The 21,723-nt window shown below is 39.3% G+C and overlaps 1 protein-coding gene across 4 annotated transcripts in view; it reads left to right on the top strand.

Annotated features, from left to right (window-relative positions):
* Positions 1-21,723, top strand: part of celsr3 (cadherin, EGF LAG seven-pass G-type receptor 3) — an 84,454-nt gene that overhangs the window by 50,644 nt on the left and 12,087 nt on the right. For all 4 annotated transcript variants that reach the window (XM_058642543.1, XM_058642544.1, XM_058642545.1 and 1 more), the window contains 12 exons: positions 4,874-5,015; positions 6,418-6,538; positions 7,743-7,926; positions 8,704-8,805; positions 8,940-9,034; positions 9,958-10,167; positions 14,795-14,993; positions 16,102-16,290; positions 16,375-16,561; positions 17,549-17,716; positions 18,369-18,495; positions 19,419-19,625. In XM_058642543.1, the coding sequence (XP_058498526.1) occupies positions 4,874-5,015; positions 6,418-6,538; positions 7,743-7,926; positions 8,704-8,805; positions 8,940-9,034; positions 9,958-10,167; positions 14,795-14,993; positions 16,102-16,290; positions 16,375-16,561; positions 17,549-17,716; positions 18,369-18,495; positions 19,419-19,625 (1,931 nt within the window). The remainder of the gene's footprint in view (positions 1-4,873; positions 5,016-6,417; positions 6,539-7,742; positions 7,927-8,703; positions 8,806-8,939; positions 9,035-9,957; positions 10,168-14,794; positions 14,994-16,101; positions 16,291-16,374; positions 16,562-17,548; positions 17,717-18,368; positions 18,496-19,418; positions 19,626-21,723) is intronic.

Genomic DNA, 21,723 nt, shown 5'->3' with positions numbered 1-21,723 from the left:
TCCTCTGTGTGCGTTTGTGTGCTTCTGAGTACGGATACAATATGTAGCATGACTGCGTTCCCTGCGTGTGTGTGTGTGTGTAGCTATGTGACAGTTGCTGCCAGATGCTACAGGCTAATTCACTGCAGTGAAAATTTGAATTTGATATGATGAATTTCAGCCATGTTGATTTATGTCCACATGAGATCCCAGAGCGGTTCAAAAACCAACACGCTCAGATGCAGAAAACATATGTTCAGGGTTCCAGGGTCTGTTCATTTATCAGTGTTTCCTGTTTTTGTCATGACACTGAAAAAGTGGTCGGAAACAACAAAAGTCGGAGTTTGTCTTGGAAAAGTTGATTGTGAGTGTGGAGCACAGTTGTTAAACTCCCCAACAACTTGGACAGCTACAGTAGGTGACATGAAAGTTAGAAGGATTATCACAGATTGGAACTTTTGCAAGCAATAGCCTTTAAACAAAACACTGTTGAAACCCACAGCGATGCAGACAACAAGCTATAATCTCATTTTCATCAAAAAAGAGCTGGAGAATCTACATTGATCTCTACGTGCCGCAGTCGTCAGTGAGACTGGAGCGCGGGGACCGTGGATCATGTACAGTTCCACTGTGACATTTACAGAATCGAAGACGGCTCTTCTGGAATTTAGAATTATTAGAGTTTTTTTCCCCCATGTCCTGTCTGGTGCTCCGTAGTTTCAAGTTGCTTACGGCAGTTTCTATTTTTGTGTCACTGCAGTTCTTTATGACAAATGATGCTTCACTTTTACAATGTCATTTATTGATCGGCTTTGATATCGTAACTAAACAGAGGTATTTGGTGTCATTGGACATTGGTCTGAAATGAAAATCTGCTTTGTACAAAATTCACCTTTGACTTATATTTAAAAAAAAAATATATATATTACTATGACTTGGAAGTTCTGTTGAATAGTTAATTTACTGTGATGTGCCCTGCATATGTCGCGTTTGAATATACATTCACACTTGGAACAGAAAGTAAACATTCTGAGACTGTGGAGCGTTTGTTTCTCCATGCTGGTGAAATACACACCATGACACTAACGACCCATCGACTGCTAAATTAGTCATGGACTCGTTTTGCCGTCGACTCGTCGCTGCAGCCCGACTCGTGAGCAAACATTGTGAATCTGTGATTGCTGTCAGAATACAGATATTTGCCACGTTTTAACTCAAAGTACTTCACTGACAGCAGCTTTGAAGTGTATCATTTTCATCAGTGATTTGTGGCAGAATGCACTGGCAAATGTTGACGGTCCAATTTGACCAATAACCTTTGTCTGTCTGTCTGTGAATCATAAAACATGAATCGAAATGTCTACAAAGACCTGTGAAGCTGCAGACTTGGATGAAGTAGACTTTTACACAACATACACACTAATCCTAGAACTTCATTGTCAGTACTGTCTTTGTGTTTTCTACCACCAACACACTTTTATTAAATATTTAGTGATGCCCACAGTCATAGCATTGTCAGTAGAAACAGTTAGATACATATCGGATGAATGAGTGGTACTGTGAACGGATGACTAGTCTGTCTTTGTCCTCGCTGAAGTCAAGCCTTTGTGTTGCGGTAAAGAACAAGATGAGAATCTGCGAGTCGCCCTTGATGTGTGGACACATGAAGAGGACAGCACTTTCCCTGGGTCCTGTCTATGAAAGATAAAACACCTAGGATTTCACTCACACACACACATTGTTGTGACAAGGAGTCATTTTAAGTGTCTGAATGGAAACAGCCAAGGCCGTCGCCGCCCCCTGTCAGTTGCCATGGTGAAAGTGTAAAGATGTATATGGCTGATAGAAAAGGATTTTATGTTTGATGTGTGTGCATGGAAGAGAAATTGACTACAGACAACACAGATGGAAATGGAGAGTGGGGCATCATGAGCGAACACACAAAAGACAGAATTCCTCCACTGTTTACATGTGTCATAATCACACCTGTGTGTGTGTGTGTGTGCATGTGCATTAGTGAAATAATTGAATACTGAACAGCAGCTGTGACTGTCTTCTTTCTCTTATTTTCAAGACAGAAAATTGAAGTATTTCAAGTTTTAAGTTTGATGATAAAGAGCAAGGCCACGGTTGTTGTTTTTTTTCAAATGACAGTATCTGTAGGCTCAAAAGGAAATATAAGATGGAGAGAGAGAGAGAGACCACATGTGTGATGAGAAAGCATTTGTGTTTCTAAAGCTTTGTCAAGGCCACAGGTTTGAAAGCTGAGGGGTGTGGCTTCTTTCTATAGATGAACTCGAGGAGCCTTGCAACAAAGTCACAATTTAATCTATAGAGAGAGTCTTCTATTCACTGCTGTGAATTAACAAGGTTGCTTCAAAGCACACGTCCTTGGCTGAACAAGTAGAGGTGATGAGGAGCATATGTAAGGAGGAGATTTTAGGTTGGTGAGAAAGTCGGTTATTTGTATGATGCTTATTCTGGTTTTTTTTCCCTGTATTTATTATTTCTCTGTCATGATGAATCTGCCATCCACGGTTCATTTAAGAAAACAAAAAACTACAACCATCACAACCTGCATCCTCCCCTCAGTCCTCTGGTGAAAGCCACACCCCCACAAACATGAACGTCATCGTGTCTTTCTCACCTCTCTAATATACACACACAAACTCGTGTATATATATATATCACATCATTACCTGTCCAGCAGAAAAGAAGCGACATCAGCGTCTCTTTCCAGTCCCTCAGCTGGCACCATCACAGATATTCTGCTTCTCAAAATTCAATCATCTTTCCTATCTTGGATGGTTCAGCGCCATGAGTTCGAAGCGAGTGTAAATACCGGCTGTATTTTCTCTGCTATTTTCCATTTTTAGGAGCCAATTACACATGGCACCTTTAATACAAAGACTAAATAGAACAATTAGTTTTAAATGAAGAGCAGGTCTGGGTGAAAGGCCTTCTTTATTTGTACTAAATACACCTGAAAGTGTATGTGAGGCGTTGTGCTTTAGTCATTAGATTAAAGAGGGGTATTGTGTGCGGGCCTGTATTACCATATAAGAGGCTGGTGTGTTTATGTGGAGTGTCTGGGGATTGCACTGAAGTGTATGATGGATTTGTTCGCCATGCTGCAGTGAAGAGTGGAAACGTGTGTTCTACATTGTTGTGGAGAAGTGGCTCGATTAACAGTGTTGGAATGTGCACAGGTTTTAATTCGGTTTTTGTTTGCCCTGATTTTATTTCCAGTTATGGACATGACATCTCAGAAACCGCTTGAGGGTACTTGGAGGATTAACTCATTTAGATTAGGTTGCAGATTAGATACAGCGGCCTGAACACAATTGTATTTTTGAGTTTTTAAACAGAATCACACTTCACAAAGGAAAATGGCTCCGTCCACACAAACCTAATGTTCAAACCAATGAAGATGAAGGAAGAAACTGCACAGAGAAAATGGCAGAGTGGAGAAAAAAAAGTGTTAACATCTTTTTTGATATTTAATTCTTAAGATGAAGAAGATGCTAACTGTCATTAAACACCAAACTGCTTTTATTAGCTCGCATTAAAGTCTGGGTTTGATGGAACAGCCACCAGCAACTGTTTGATGGAGGCCAACAACTGTAAGCATTTTGTGTTGAATTTGATTTATTGTTTGAAAACATCTCTAAGCATTTTCCGATTTTCCATTTTTCCATTTTCTGACACATCACGCCTAAAAATGTGCTGTATCTGTGATCCGTGCATATTACACTCTAGCAGTTTTCCGTGCTTTTGCGATCTCTGTGAACCATTTGTGAATGTGGTAGCTTGAGTTTGTCAAACATCCACTTCCATCGTTACACAGAGGTTTTGCTTCCCTTTGAGATGCAACACCCCTTTCATGTTTGATTGTAGAATGCAGGAGAAGTCATTGTTCACTCTGCCTTTCAAAGTTTCCTTGATGTTTAGTTTGTATTTGTCTGTGCTGTTGGTGGCAGCCTTGTTTTCTCTGTAATTTCCTTTCAGAAGAAACATTGATTTGTGGTTCAGGGGATGATTATGTTGTAATGCACCACCTCAGTGTCGGAGGCAAACTGTGTTTGTCACCGGTGGTAATCACCGTGTGATGTTTGAAGTACTTGTGAACGGACTGCTTACTGTGTCTGGTAGATGGATGGGAGGCAAAGCAGGGTTCTGCATATTTCGATTTTAATATTATTGTTGTGCTCATTGTTTAATATGTAAGATGCCATTGTGATTGCTCTTGTCCTCTCTTCATTTTATATTGGCATTGTTTATAAAATAAATCCATCATTGGTTGTGTTATTTTCAAAAACTACAATATCAAATTGGATGTACAGATTACTGTCAGTACTGTGCATAGACCATGTGTAAAAAGTGGCTGTAGTCTTCCAGTTTGGTGGATGAAGACGACCCATAAGTAAGAGTATAACTCAGCTGGCTGCATAAATAACTCTATTTGAATGGAAGTGTATGGAAAAAAGAGCATCTACTTCTCACTTGATTTATAACATCGATAAATATTTTAATGTCTCAATCACTAGTTTCAGGTCTTTTTCAAGCGCACAAGATGTTGATTTTGTGAATTATGTTCCCATTTAGAGGAAAATACATGTTAAGGTCACACATGTGTGGACACCAGTGTGATTGACAGCTGCTATTATCCAATAGGTGCTTGGTTGTAACTGATGTTTGTGCCAAATTGCAAAGCTTGAGGCTTCAACATGGTAGTTTGGATTCTTCATTTAGGATGGCTTGGTTTCATATTTGCTAAATGTGCTTGTATTTGACCTTTAGGGGGAGCACGGTTGTCACAAATTAACTCAATCAACCAAAAGTATACGGTGCATTGTGCAATTTATTATTTTTTTCTCAAAAATCTCTGTTCCAGGTTACTATGGGAGAGGCTGCACTGACGCTTGTCACCTGAATCCGTGTGAAAACGAGGCTCAGTGCCACAGGAAACCCACCTCTTCCCATGGATACACCTGTGACTGTGGAGACAACCATTATGGGCAGTACTGCCAACACAGGTACAACAACTCTGTGTAATCAGTGCAGATTTAAAACTACCATGATATACTGTATAATGTTCCCTGACAGCTTGAACTCATTTCTCACTCCTGCAGGACATATTTACACAGCAAGCACAGCTTCATATTAAGGTTCCGCCTCAGTATGTCAGTTAAGACACAACATGACTATACAGGGTATTTCTAAGCAGCCTCAAAAGGCCCCACAGGAAGGTTTGTCTCATTTGGAGAAGAGATTCAGCTGGGAGACGTAATAAAAAGACTCTGGAGAAATGGAATAAATCCTAATATTCTATTAAGATCACAGACATCTGAATTCTCACTCCTCGTGAGGAGCAATAAGGAGACGCTTACCAGAATCTGCATCAGCTGTGAGACGCTTTCATCTCCTCTGTGATCCATTAAACACCAAGAACAGACAGAGAGCACATTAAGTGTGGCGTGAGCAAAGAGAATGAAAGAGCTGAGTGACGCGTACAATAAACCAGGAGTGATACAAATGGGAGGTGAATTTCTCAGAAGCAAACATTCAGCAGTTTTGACTGCACACTCTAAATCCCACACTGGTTTTGAAATTAATGAATAGCTAACTTAAGGGTTAATGCTCTTCCTCAGCAGATTGCTGTCCACTGTGAGGCTGCACTAGCAAAGTGGACTTATTGATTATTACCCTTTTATGATACCACAGGAACTATAATAAAAAGCTCTAAAGGTATTTTATTGCATAAATGTCGGGCTTTGAATAATGGCCGTTGCTTTCTATGACTCAACGTTTATAATGTGCATTCTCGTTCTACTCGTGATTTTTCAGATCAGTCTGGATGTTTTCCCTCTGCCTTTCTCTTCCTGTGCTCCCTCCATCGATCACTGGCCGCCTCTTTGCCTGCATCTCTTTCTTCCCAGCTTATTACTGGGTGTTAGACGATTGTTTGAAAACAGAATAACAGTTTTATATAGAGCTGCAACTATCGATTATGTCGATTAATCTGTCGATTATTTTCTTGATTAATCGTTTGGTCCATAAAATATCAGAAAACCGTAAAAAATCTGTGTTGATCAAACCTGGAAATGATGATGTTCTAAAACGTCTTGTTTTGTCCACAAACCAAAAATGATTCACTTTTAATGATTTCTTTGTTATTCAGAGCAAAGAAATGAAGAAAATATTGACATTTAAGAAGATTAAACAATCAGAAATCTTGTTTTAATCATGAAAAAAGCTTCAAACCGATGAATCGATTATCAAAATAGTTGTTGATTCATTTAGTTATCGATCAATAGATTAATTGTTTCAGCTCTAGTTTTATAGTTATCTGAATTTATAAAAATAAATTCATTTCGACACACACGGTTGTGTTTTTCCCCCACGTTTCACTGACTCTATCTGTTTGTGTGTGTGAAGGATTGATCACCAGTGTCCCAGAGGCTGGTGGGGGTCACCGTCCTGTGGACCGTGTCACTGTGACGCCAATAAAGGTTTTGACCCTGACTGTAACAAGACCAGTGGACACTGTCACTGCAAGGTAAACAAAACAAACCAGCACTCGTCCGTGGTTAGTCAGCGAACACATGCTTTCATCACGTTGAAAAGTGTAAATGACAAAGGATGTGAACGGTTTAAGACCAGTACTTTGTTTTACTCTCAGACTGGAAGGTTTTCAGTGGTGTAACTGTGGACGTCACTGTGGCTTCAGTTTAATCTGATCCACCGTAATCGTCTCAGTGTGATGGTCTGACAGGCTAATCCAGACAGACATACTACATTAACCATGACATGATGATCATCCCTTCATATCGACATCGCTAACACACATGCTACAGCCATGTTTAACCCTGTTTTATCCCAGCCTTAATCTGATTTTTTGACGTTAATCTCTAATCTCTGATACTGACCTCTGATCTAAAACTGACATATACATGACACACACCCCCAGTATAGTATTTTTAGATTATAGCATTAAGAGTTTAGAGGTTATTCATGCACTCACTGAAAATGGAAGTTTGTTTTTAATTATCTTCAAAGTTAAACTTCTAGTGTGTAAAATGATTGGTATCTATGGGTGAGACTGCAGATTGTAAACTCACTCCTTCCTTTCCCAAGCACATCAGGAAACTACAGGGACCTTCACATACCAGAAAAAAATGTCATTCTTGTTTGCGTTAATCTGGTTTACAAGATGGCCTCTACACATTATAGGATTATTCTATACAAAAACTATTTTACAAACTACAAAACGTACAGAATTGTTACTAACTTTTTGATTTTGAAGCAATTACACACTTATACCAACATATTTATGTGTAGTATATTACATTTCTAAAATGTTACACAGTGGACCTTTAATACTGACGTAATCTTTTTTTGTTTTCATCTTGTAAAGATGTTTCCATTTAGCCAACACACAGAAACTCTCAGCTCTACATCAGTTATCTTTGTCCACAGCCAAATGGCAGCTATTCCTCGTCTTAACTGATCTGTAGTTCAAACACGTTTTTTCTTTCATTTTCTATTGCAGCACAGATATTTCTCTTTTGGTCATGAACCATATGTATTCTCATGCAAGTTTGGCAAAGAAGAAAGAAGAAGAAAATGAAAAGCCATCTTTTATCTCTTGCACACTGTTGCTCTGTTAAACCAATGTCTCCTTTATGTCATTGTATAAATCTTGCCCTAATGCATATTATGGTGATGTGACACTTAACCTTTGTCTGACTGTTTGTGTTCAGGAGTTTCACTATCACCCGCGAGGCTCTGACACGTGCCTGCCGTGTGACTGCTACCCAGTCGGTTCTTTCTCACGTTCATGTGACCCAGAAACAGGCCAGTGTCAGTGCAGGCCCGGCGTCATTGGTCGTCAGTGCAACTCATGTGACAGTCCCTTTGCTGAGGTCACAAATTCAGGCTGTGACGGTGAGAATGACAGTCAACTTTTCTTTACATTATACTCTGTTGGTGAATTTGTGTTTGCTGATATATTTTTTTTTCATTTTGATCAGATTTGGGATAATCATTCACCTCAATGAAGGATAAATTGCCGCATAATTTATTCATTTAATTGTCCTTATCAACAACATCTCTTATTTAATCAATATATTTCTTCATGTCTGGGCTAATTACTCATTTGTGGAAAGTTGTTGTTTTTGATCAGTGAAATAATTCACTGACAAAAACAAGCAAATGTATTTATAAAAATGATCAATAGATTGTGAAGTCATTTCTTACCTTCTTTGTTTAGTGAAATAATATCTAGAACAAATATAAACTATGGAAATCTGTCGTGAGGGTGTTAAGATCATGTATGATTTCCTCTATGCATTTGAAAGTACTTGTTCAACATGAGTAAATTGACACATATAGACACACACATGAGAATAATGAGAGACTGAGACGCCACCATAAGTTTTCAGTCTTAACTTTAAGGCTGTCCTTTAAAATTGCCATATTTATTATACTTTCACCCAATAAAAAACTGAAATTACAGTATATTAATTTTCTTTTCGGCATCTTCCATTACGTCTGTCTTGTTGTTTCTGTGCTGCTTGCCATGCTTTGGTTTTTTACCCTCTCACACTCCACATAAAAACATTTTGTCATGTTTTAATGGAAAGGCTGATCTTATTTATAAGAGATTCTCTCTCTCTCTCTCTCTCTCTCTCTCTCTCTCTGTCTCTCTGTCTCTCTGTGCAGTCATTTATGATGGTTGCCCAAAGACCATCACTCAGGGGATCTGGTGGCCTCGGACCAAGTTCAACCTGCCAGCTGCAGTGCCTTGCCCCAAAGGCTCTGTTGGTCTGTACATTAATTAATGACTGTATATATATATATAACGCACTGATATGAATGTCCTCATATACAACCCAGTGCCACTTTTACATTTGAATACATCTCCTTGTAACAAGATTTTGTAACATTTTTCATCGCAGGTGCAGCCATTAGACACTGTGATGCAGAGAGAGGATGGCTGGAGCCTGACCTTTACAACTGCACCTCACCTCCATTTGTGGAGCTCAATGTTGCAGTAAGTAGAGTAGGAATGGGTGTTTCAAGCAAAAATACTATTTAAATTCTCTTTCTCTCACACACACACACACACACACACACACACTGCATTGACTTCCATTCATTTGGACAGCCTAAGGTTTTATCCCAAACCTTAACCATAACCAGTAACCGAATCAGAATTAAAGTCTTAGCCCTGAACTTAATCAGTTCCTCAGAAATCACGTTCTACTTCATTAGGACCAGGACTACAGGTCATAACAAGGTCAGTGTTTATGCTGGAAAAGGTCTTAAAGACACGCACACACACACACACACACACACACACATCTCGCACTGCTGCACACTGCTGATCTACAGAAATGGATTATCTTTCCTCCATGTGACAGTTAATTAGAATGAAGCCATTCAAAATACAAATGTGAAAATACACCAAGGTACTTGCCACTGTAGCACTTTTGATCAAGGCAACTTTCCCTGCGTGGACAAGTATAATTGATTTGATTTGATTTAAAATAATAATGCAGTCATTGATTTAAAAAAAGAAATCTGTTCTGTATCTCACTCACTCACTCACACATTCACACATTCATTCATCCATCCATCTTCTACCTGAGTGACCTTTATCCTCCACATAAGGTTCAGGGGGACACTGGTGCCAATCCCAGCTGACATAGGGTGAAAAGCGGCGTACAAACAACCATCTACTCTCACACTCACACCTACGGTCATTTTGGAGTGTCCAATTTGCCTAATCCCCTAATCTGCATCTTTTTAATGTACCAATGAATAGTCACATTCACTGATTAACTTGTTTATAATCAAAGGACTAATTAAATATCCATGCCCATCCCTAGAGAACAGTGCCAGGACAGTTGCAATAACATATTTCCCCCACATTTTACCGGCCAACTAACTGTATCTATACCTTCATACATTCAGCTTGATTCTCTGGAGCGTAATGAGACGGAGCTGAACACCATCATGGAGAAGAAGCTTGCCCACCAGCTCCGCGACGTCACTGAGGCAACCACCCGTCTCTACGGCAATGACTTGCAGATTGCCGAACGACTGCTCTCCCGCCTCCTGACCTTCGAGGGCCAACAAACAGGCTTCGGACTCACGGCGACACAGGACGCGCACTTCAATGAGGTAAAATGAAGAACAGAGTTTTAATATACGTTTCAGTGGAGGGGTTAGAGCTGTGAGGAGTGGGAGTGGCTCTTTATTGGCTGTTATTATTCACCTGGTGCTTTTAATCCAAGAAAGCTGACAGAAAATACAACAGCGTTCTCATCATAAATCACAAGGCATTATATTACTGAGAGTGTAGGGTTATCCCACGTGTTATTGTATTGACCTTTTAATGGTTAGTGGGAGTAAATTATGCGATTTTCAAAATCCATCAATTGTGCAAAGAGGCTGCCGGAGAGACGGGGCAGATAATAAAGCGTGAAAATCAATTCTCAGTTTGCGCCGTTGATTCTAATGTGTGAAAGTGTAAACATGTGATGAAGCTCAATCAGCGTGCCAGCTCTGTTTAAATACACTTGATTGACAACATTCTGGAATAGTAGATTAAAGAGAGCCGTCCACCCTCAGAGAAGTTTTAGTCCTCGGTGCTGTTAGTAGTAGCATCCACAAATCTACACAGAATCTGCCAGGACACAACATAGCTGGTGCTATTTAGAACAGCAGAGATGTGATGTAGAGTAGTCTGTTGTTATAATATACAGACCAATTGACTTACCAGTATAAGAAGATGTCTCATTGCTGAAATGGGAGGTAATGTTGCTATGGCAATTTAGGGACAGGAGCTCATGAAATATTGCAACATGTCATATTTACGCATTTAAGTGACATTTCTCATTTCACCTGATTCAGCTGAAGGACACAGGAGCTGACATTGGATGGTTTTTATTAACATGTTGGTGTTTTGACAAAGGCTTTAACAGACATCTCTGTGTCACATTATATAAATTATCGTCTGGCAGACAGGAAATGAGCTGTCCACAAATCAGGAAGAAGTGACAGAAACTTAAAATGAGATTGAGATTGATACATGCGCTACATTTTCAGTTAAAGAGAATTTTATTATTATATCTTGGTGAAATTGAATGAGCCGTACTGCTGTTATTGTTATTATAGATCTGTCAATGTCTTTGTTCCAGCTTGTTTAATGCATGTTTGGAGCTGATTTAGTGTTTTGTAATATGTTGCAATGTAATAAGGGAAAAAGGTTTGTCTTCATTTGACACAGGGAGGCTTTTAGTCATTTATGTCAACAGGGAGGATTTTAACCACCTGATGATATGTGTAGCAGTAGTAGCCACACCCTGCAGCGCTGAGCCAGATTCAGTCATTGTTAATGTCATTAAACAGCTTATTATACAGAAGGATGAGTTGCCATGGAAACTGAGTGGCTGTGGTAGCAACCCCTGATAGTTTAAGCAAAAACATTTGTCATCTTTCGTCTTTTTAAACCCATTAAAATGTCTTGAAAGATAAAGGTGACGTTTGACTGAAAGTGAGTTTTAGATATTTAATTAATTTATACCGTACACGCATTTTATTTCATGTGCTGTAAATTGAGGGGATAAAGGGAAAAAAGATGGCACTTGTTGCTGCTCTGAAGGGGAACAATGAGGTGCGCTCTTTTCTCTGATTTATTCACACAGAATTCAGGGTTGAGAGTTTCACAACCCAAATACAGACATACACAAAGGCAGCAGTGTAGGCGCAATGAAGCTACTTTAATGAAAACAAATGGCAGGTTGCAAGCAGATGGTTGGTTTACAGACCGGTGACTAGATAAGCAGATTGGAAAAAAATATGGAAAAAAAGCACCTTTAGCAGTAAAACACTCAGAATCTAACACAAGATAAAATCCAGGAGCTAGAATCACAAAAGGACCTCTTACTGGAAATGACTGGCTCAGTAAACAGTGAGTATAATCAGTCTTCCGTCAATATGGTTGCTTCTCTCAAAGGCTTCACCGTTGGAGCCTAATGCCAAGTAGAGTGCATTGCTACATTTCATCAATACTGTAATCTTTGGCTAACAAGCGCCGTTTCTATAGCAACACAGAAGTAGCATTAACGACATTTTATAATGAGTGAAATTGACCGTTTCCTTTTTGACATTTCATTGAGTTACTTAATCTGACAGTAAATCAGACATGGCAGGATTTTACATCTTCTAATTTGCTTTACAGCAGCAAACGGTCTACTACAGGTTACTATATGTTGTATATACTGTATATATGATGCAGCAGTGATGTTTATTGCCTTTTAGCCTCAACTTGTCTGACTTGTAACATCAAATCCAGGCTCTAAATCAGCCTTTTTACCTAGAGTTTATCTCACCGGCTCTTAATCTGGCACGAGTGAAGTGGCACCGCAGACAGAGCTATTTTTCAACAATAAAACATACACCATTATCTGAAAAAGAACTTGACACCTCATTTTAAACAGCAGCTATTAGTACAGACAAACAGGTATGGAAGCACACAGTTACTATAGTAACCGAGTGGAGATAACAGAGCCCTGTGGCTGCAGGAACACTGAAAGATGACAGGAAGGAAAGTGCAGTTTTCATAAATAAAAATAAATGGAGTTTTGTGTTCGAGCTGTGATCTGATCGACCTGGATACGATTGTGCATCAGTGCAGACGCGCGTCTAACCCTTATACACATGAAATGAATACAATGCGTTCAACAGTGGGGAGGAAATATCAAATCGTCTACAAACATACAGACACATCGTTATGACACAAATCACAGCAGAGGGATGCTTTGTAGCACAGTAAATGTTTCTCACAGTGGGATATCAAACGTCAAAAAGAAAGAAACAAAGAAAGAAACAAAGAAAGAAGGAAAGTGACTTAACAGGTTACTGTTTGAGTGACACATGTTTGTTTCACTGATCAAAAATGACACTCCAACCTATCATTCATGCTGCCTCTCTTTCAGCCTTGGTGTGTTCCGTGTCTGCCTCCTTCCTGTGATCTTGTCATCTACTTCTACTTCAAATCTCTCATCCTTTTATTTTTTTAAATTTCATTTCCATAGACAAACACAACACAACACATCACCTGCAGTAAAATAAACCACAATAAATCATTCTTTTAATATGAGTGTAGACGGAATAAAACTCATATATAATATGTAATATTTCTGCATTTATAGTTGAAAACAATAACACTACTTTTATTGAGTAGTTAGTTACTTACATTAGTCAATGTAAGAGCCCAATGGCAGAAATGTGATGTCGTGCTTTTAAATTGATGAAAATTACTTTTATATGTAATGTTGATGTTGTTGTTTTTTAAAACCCTCTGCATGATTTTATTGTACATTCTAAACATACAGGATGTGCAAGTGCATGTTTGTGCAGAACATCATTTATTCATATCAGTCATCAGCCTTTCTTATATAAACCCAACATCTGCCACAGTGCCTCCTAATGAGGACTCAACAGATGAGACATTCTTATTGTTCATAATACATCACCACAGAGATCATCTTGTATAAAGAGCAAAGACATACATTATTTAACATGACCCAACAACCTTATATTGTATTTTTAATGTCCATGTAAATAGTGGATAAACAATATAAAGTCATGTGAAGCTGAAATTGGTGATTTGTAATACTGACTGTCATGAGATTTTCCACCTCATTACAACTTCCCACCTCCCTTTCTGCTTCTTTATTTAAGCTCAACATGAATGCTTGTCTCGCTCTCATCCCCTATTTTCTCTTCTCATCACCTAATTATCAGCTCTGTTCCTCAATCTCTCTTCCTCTCCCTCTACAACTTACTTCTTTCTTTCCTATGAGGTGTTGTGTGGTATTTTCCTTGTTTGTCTGAAGGTTTTCTTGTGGATTTTCTTGTGCTCCCCAGAGCATAATGTGAGACTGCAGTGCTTTATTGGGTCTGGTGCAGCCTCACTGCAAGAAATTATATTGAACACTTTGTCTCTCCTTCTATTTCTCTCTTTCCCCCAGAATATTTTGCAGCACCATGCAGTCTTCTTTATCTTTAACAGGCTGTCAAATAATTACAAATAATCCAAGTATGGAAATGGAGGCACTGTGCATGAATGACAACATAAATGTAATGTAAACATTAACATACATTTTCATGCGGTCTTGATCAGAGCAACAGTGAGCACCAGTCTTTTTCGTTTTAGCTACTTTCTCCACAGATGCACACCATGACGGTGTTGCTTTTGGTTGTCTCTATTGAATATAATGGATTTCTGCACACAAACGAGGTCTGAAGAGCCCTATAGGTCTGCACTACAGCAAGCCTTATGCCCAGGCTCTGGATCAGGTTTCTTCTTTCCTTTCTTGATTTATTCAGAAAAAAAAGCAGAGTCTTTCTTTATATTGTGAGCTAAGAACGGCAGATTTTTAAAGTCTGACTTTCCTTTTGACTTTCCTTTTGAATTCAAGCAAGACATCCTCATAGAATGTAAGAGATTTGGTTGCAATCCAAACCGTCCTGTTAAACTGCTGCATGGAGCCAAATACATTTGGTTTTTCAAAAGATAAATCAGTAATTAGCTTAGAGGGTGATATTGGGTTTGTGCTAGTTTAAAGGTATCAAGTCTGAAGTTGTTTTTCTCCTTTGTTTTCTCCTTTGGCTCAAATACACAATCACATGTGTTCAGTGACTCTTCACCAGCTCCTGTAAAAGTGCCAGTACCTCCTTCTGGACTTTTTATTCTCTCCTTCTGTCTTTTAACGATGCTTCCTCTTTTAACTCTTCCCAGAACATTCTGCGAGGCTGCAGCGTGCTGTTGGGACCCGCAACCTCTGGCCTTTGGCGGGCTCTTGCTCAGAGTCAGAGTCACATCCCAGGTGGAGGTCCAGCTGAGCTAACAGAGCTGCTGGAGCAGTACACCCAGACTCTGGCTCAGAACATGAAGCTCACATATCTCAACCCTGTGGCTCTGGTTGCTCCAAACATAGGTGTGTTGTGCAGAAACAGTGCAGAAACAATAAGACCTGAGACAATAATTAGTCCTTAATAGAAGCAATTAAATAAGGCCCGAATAAAATCAAAATCTTTAGAGATAATTTGCAGCGATTTTCTCATAATGCTATAAATCTCTGCTGTGAAATCAGCTAGAATGACTAAGTGTAAGGCGGGAGATGAGCGGTGCTAATGCAAATGAAGACGCGGCTAAGCCTGAAAACTGGCAGCAGCGGCACAGACAAATGAATTTCACACTCCCACATACTCGTGCAGCAGCTGATGCTGCCAGCATATACACACACACACACACATACACACACACACGTGTAGCAGTGTAGTTGTGGCCAGCATGCATATATCATTTGAATATGCAGGTGCCAAACATGCAAACACACAATTAGATATTTACAGCAAAATGAAATATTGAGTGATAAATCTCTTGCTCTCCATGTCTGTCTGTCTCTCTATCTGTCTCTGTCTCTCCTCTCTCACACACACACACACACAGGCTTGCACAGGTATCATTATATGTATTGAATTCCATTGGACGGCCTAAACAAAGTGTCATCCATAACCAGTTAATGCCTGACCCTGACCCTAACCTTAACCTAAGCACTATTCAAATCTTAGTCCTTTGTTGTGTCTGTTCAATAGCAGGTGGCAGCCAGCCTAACGTCACACACAGAAATCTATCTCAAAGTCTTGAATTTGTGATCATCCATAGCACACAAGGTGTTGAAATAGCAGCAGCAGCAGCTCTGGCAGGGATGAAACCACACAATGAATTTCACACTGAGTTAATGCTGAGTGACACACACAGATTAAAGTTCTGTAAAATACCAAAACTCATCAAAGTTACCTGCTGCTGTGCTGCTGTGTTGCCTCATCAGTCTCTTCAGCTGCTGTTTTTAAACACTCAGACCCAAAGCAAAAATAAAATAGCTTTGTCTGTATTGGCCAACATGAATTTTCTTTATTTCCACTCTCACATCCATCCCTTATATCGTTCTATTTGTATCTTGTTTGAAATTGATGCAACTGATGGAGCTCTCATGTTTCCCGGCAGATTAACGTGTGTGTTTCTCTCTTTGTGTTATTCAGTCATGAACCTGGACCGCGTTGACAACCACACCCATGTGCGGCGGCGTTTCCCACGTTACCACACCACCCTGTTTCGCGGGCAGACCGTGTGGGATCCGAACACTCATGTAATACTGCCCCCTGCTGCCCTGGTGCCACAACGACAGCAACAGCACAACTGGAAGGAGAAGGAGCGTACAGATAAAGACCGTAAGAGAGTCACAATTTGAAGGACATGAGAGCATATGTGGAGGATTCTAGGAGAATAAATGAACACCGACTCCTCTGTTTCAGCCCCAGCTCCTCAGAACGCCGCTCCAGCGCCTGTTAGCACAGCAGCCAATCAGACAGGGGAATACACTGCAGCCAGGCGCACTGTCTCACTGCCAGAGCCACCTCTCACCATCATCATCTTGTTGATCTATCGCAGTCTGGGTGCGGCTCTTCCTCCCAAGTATCACACAGACCGACGAGGAGTGAGGTGGGAATAGTTTACACTCGGAACAATAAAGATGTAATTACAGCAGAACTCTCAGTGGTAAGCTGGATATATATAGATATATATATATATATATATCTATATATATATATATATATATATATATATATGTAGGAATCCAGCTTATATGTCCTTTATTCAATGGCAAACAGGAAACCAAAAATGCTATTATATACAGTGGCAAGAATAATGTAAGTGAGCCCTTTAAAATGTATCAGTTTTTCGAGTGTAGACTAATACAATGTGCTTTTTTGAACAAAATAAACACATGTAACTTAGCAGATCGTGCTGCATAGCTGCAAATGAGCTTCATTCATTTTAATATGGTTTATGAATATGTAACCATATGTGACCATTAGGACACATATGGTTACAAAATGTCTTCAAATGTCTCATAGGACAAAATTAAGAATGGTTTTATACCTCACATGTGAAAAATGCCCATCACACTCTCCTGATGCACAAGATAACATCTTCAGACGTACACTGATTATAAATCAGGGACATGCACCGCAGATTAAAGACGCTTGAACTGGAGCATGTTTGTCATTGTTCCTTAATAAGCGACTGAAGTGATTAATTGATGATCAAAACTTCAGTTAATTAACTCCGGCAACTGGAGTAATACATTAACGGATTAATGACTTAAACACCAAGTCCAATATGACCTTGCTTGACATCAGTTTCTTTTTCTCCCTCTTCCTCTTACACAATCCATCACCCCTCTTGATCTTCGTCACTTCACCTCTGGGCAGAATTAGCACAGAAGTAACACAGTGGCTTGCATTGGTGCTCAGTAGACAGTCATTTGTGTCTTGTCTCGTATATAATCTTGTTCCAGTCTGCTCACAGTGTCTTGCCTTTATTTACCACCATAACCAGGATTTCAGAGTCTACTTTCTGTCTGATCTACTGCATGTACGTTACCTCTGCCCCCTCTCTCTCTCTCTCTCTCTCTTGCCCCCTCAGGCTTCCCAGACACCCAGTAATGAACTCCCCAGTGGTCACTGTTTCTGTCTACAATAACCAGACGTTTGTGGGTGGACACTTGGACCAGCCCATTCTGCTCGAGTTCAAGCTGCTGGAGACGACGAATCGCAGTAAGCCACTGTGTGTGCAGTGGAACTACAGCAACCAGTGAGTACAGATGAACTCATCCTCAATACATGTTCATTTAACCTGTTTATTCCTAGTTATAATATATAATACTTCACATTCAATTACATATATGTGATGAATCATTTGGAGATGCTATGGACCAATCCAACTTTATTTATAAAGCACTTTAAAAACAACAATAAATAAAACTAATAAAATATAAAAACACAAGACCGAAGAACAAACAATAATATATACAATAAAACAATAAAATACTGTAGAGAGCCAAAGGGTAAAAATGGGTTTTAAGATTATACAATACAATAAATATATGCAACAAATTGAATATTATACTACCTTATACTGTACCTATAGCTGAAGGCTGAACTATTCAAATATGTGCTTTTGGGAATGGTCTAAATATTTAATCATTTACATGACGTGTTTATCAAAGTATCATATTCATTTTTATGAGTTTGGATTTATTGGATTTAGAATTAGTGACAAAGTAAGCCATTACTGTTAGCCAGCAAAAACGGTATTTAGTTGTTATTATTTATTAGTGACACATGCAGTTTTTAGGTTAAGAGAAGACATTTTGCACATAAGATAGTTCATGTTTTTGATTTATCTTTGACTGGTCTCGTGCTTTCAGATTTCATTTTTAACCAAACAATGTGTCTGGCTTCAGTTATGAGATAGGAGGATGTTGGACGGTGAGGGATTGTACGGTGGTGTACAGGAACACGTCTCACGTCCGCTGTCAGTGCCAGAGACTCGGCACCTTCGGTGTGCTGATGGACAGTTCACAGAGAGAGGTAAGTCATTTTATCAGTCATTGGACACTTATGACAATTGTCTTTTGTATCATCTTTATCGTAATTAAAAAATAAGTGCATTTACTATCAATGATTCCACAGATTATGGCGGTGTGATTGTTTGTTGGTTTGTTTTTTGTTCAGTATTTTTAACCAGTAATTAGCAGATTTGATCTGCGTAGTTAGAGGAATCAAACCCAGACACTGTATCTGTATAAGGGAGTCTCGTTACATCAGAGTTAATGCAATCACACCCCAGCATACAGAGCAAAGTTATATATCAGATGTTGATGCAAGAAAACTTGTGGATTCGTAATGGAATGGAATAGAAACCAAGTAATGTGAGATGAATTTAAAGTTTACATTTATCGTAAAGTACACAGTTAACACTGAACTGATTTACCATCAATAGCTCAGCACAATGACAAGATAAATGTAGAGATGCTGTCCATGTGTCCACGTTTACTGAAATAAAATAAAATAGTGATGTCTACTATGTTTAAAATGCTACATACACAGGCAGTAATGACTTGATTTCATGCTTTAATACTCAGGTTTCCCTCTGACATATTACAACATTTTAGACTTAGCTGTCTGATTCCTCTAGATACTATTGCAGTTTGTCCCTTTTATTTTATAATTTGTGCAAATTTAGCAGAGTGAAGGCAGAAAGGTGAGGACAGAATAAGGCTGGAGTAGCAGAATAATGGCAATGCAAAGGCTAGGTTTTCACCTCTTTGCCTTTTTTCGCCTTATGAGTTGTCATTTTTGCTCAGTCTCCCTTCTTCATTACCTCTCTGCCTTACCTTGGCTTCCCATGTTCATTTTTCTTATATTTTATCTGCTACTTTTCCCATCTGTGATGGTATGAATCCACTAATAACCTTCTATGCTTTACCCTTCTTGCATCTCCCGGTGAGCAGCAGTTGGAGGGGGATTTGGAGATGCTGGCGCTGGTCATGTACTCTTCTCTGTGTGTCTCAATGTTGGCCCTCCTCCTCACTGTGCTGGTGCTCTCCTGCCTCCACGGCCTCAAGTCCAATACCAGGAGCATCCATTCAAACACAGCAGCAGCCATGTTTTTATCTGAGCTGGTTTTCCTGGCTGGGGTCAATCAGACTGAACAGCAGGTAAATAATGTGTTTATGTTTCTGTGGAATGTAATGTCTTTAGTTTTTGTGCCTTCTCTTCCATATCACTGTCTCTCCAGATCCTAACTTTTAGCGTTGCAAATGAGCAAAATACCAAGATATGCCCACCTCCAAATTGTGAGGCTTTCCTTCTACTGTAGAACATAATCCATTCATCTTTTCTGGTGTAGCTTTAAAACATATAAAGTATCAAGTTTCCAATGCAGTATCATAAAATGATTGTTCCGTTACAGGGATTAGAGTCTCTTCTAACTTCCTATCTTTGCTACTAATTTGTGCCTCACTCCGTCAGGTTTAATCAATCTCAAACCTTCTGACATTTCTCTTCCTCCTCTGCTTTTTCTCATTTCCTCTTTTCCTTTCCTGTCAGGAGCACTTTCTCTCCGTGGAGTTACAACATGTGTGTCTGTGTATAAAGAGCACCAAGTCTTGTAAAGAGGCTAATGCAAATATGTGCTCACTCAGCTTGAAGTCTAATTAATGAAGCTGTACTTCACACACACACACACACACACACACAACTCTGCGAGTATAACTGTTTCCTTCCCTCAGAACAATATGTTCTTCATGCTTGGGAGAACATGTTAATATGCTCAGTGGTCACGTGTGCGTTTATGTTTTCAGGTTATTTTAGTCTTTCTGTCTTTATGTGTGTATCTTGTAGAATATGTAGTGTGTGTGCATCGATGTATGAATGTGTTTGTGTGAGTGTGGAATTCAGTGTCTGGCTCTGCAGCTATTTCTGTGTCCTCGGGCTGTGCTGTTAGGAATTTCGTCTGAGCCTCTTCAGCCTTCAAATCTGGCACTTTCAAGCCTTTTTGTCCTTGACTCAATGATGTAGAACACTCAGCTGTTTGTTGACTGAAGCATAGTTTCCCTCCCTTCTAATAGTCACAGTTCATAAAAGCTGAGAGGCGGCTAGTTAACATTTGAGTTGTTCACATTCCGCTCATTTGGAGTCGACTACTTTGTGATGGTGCAGTTGTATTTTTTAGTGTCTTTTCCTTGGTACAACTGGACGAATTGGTGCATTTTTATATTTATTACTTTATTCATCATAATCACCAGCCTGCATGCCAGCATACCCATGAGCGCACAGTATGCTCTCATCAGGAGCCAGTGCACAGAGCTGATGGTAACCAAGGTCTGTCTGTCTGTCTGTCTGCTGAGATCTGTGTGTGTGTGTGTGTGTGTGTGTGTGTGTGTGTGCGTGTGTGTGCGTGTGTGTGTCCATAATAGGCTAAACATTTTGACTAATCCTTTTGAGGATCATTTGTCCGACGAGGACATTTTGACAGGTCTTCAAAACTTTTTGAAAGACATGGTTAGAATTTAAGGCTTCACTAACAATGCTGTACAATTGTGTGTGTACCTGGTATTCCTTATGTTGTGGGGAAAACATCTGTTCACATGGTCACAAAATCAAGTCGTCTTAACATAAATGACTACATTTTAAGGTGAAGACATGTTTTAGGGGTAGGTTAAGGTCAAGGTTAGGGTTAGGCCAGTAGTAATTATGGTGTTTCCTGTCTCCAGGAAATGTAATGTAAGTCAATGTAATGTCCTCTGAGGTCATTGAAACAACTGTTTGTGAAAATGGACAACATTGTTAAAATGATAGTGTTGTCTGTCTTATGGTAAGACTGTATATGACTTCCAGCTTATACGTACAGTAGATAATAATCATTTTTTATCAAAAGGTATAAATTAGATCAAGATGACATCCTTGTGTTCTGCTACAAGAAAAGCCAACCTGTGACATGAGATGTGATGCAGTTACATTTCAGGCAATCAAGCAGCTTATAAAAACCCAAATGGATTCACAGACAGAAGTTTACTTTTAATAAAAGAAGTCAAAGCAAATCAAATTTGAATCTGAAAGTCTTAGAACAGCATATTAGTGGGTTGTCTTAATCTATACATGTGTATATACATGTGCTACAATGAAATCACCACAGACAACTGTGTGTTCTCACTTTTTTTGGTTGCACTTGGTATTCTGGATGTGTGTTTTCCAGTTGCTTCAAATGTTTACATATGTTTTTTCTTACTTCTGAAAAAGCACCACAGATTAAAC

This window comes from Solea solea, chromosome 11, assembly GCF_958295425.1.
Source record: "Solea solea chromosome 11, fSolSol10.1, whole genome shotgun sequence".
In the NCBI taxonomy this organism is placed as follows: domain Eukaryota; kingdom Metazoa; phylum Chordata; class Actinopteri; order Pleuronectiformes; family Soleidae; genus Solea; species Solea solea.
The sequence above is the reverse complement of the archived record's forward strand: the minus strand, read 5'-3'. Positions and strand labels throughout refer to the sequence as shown.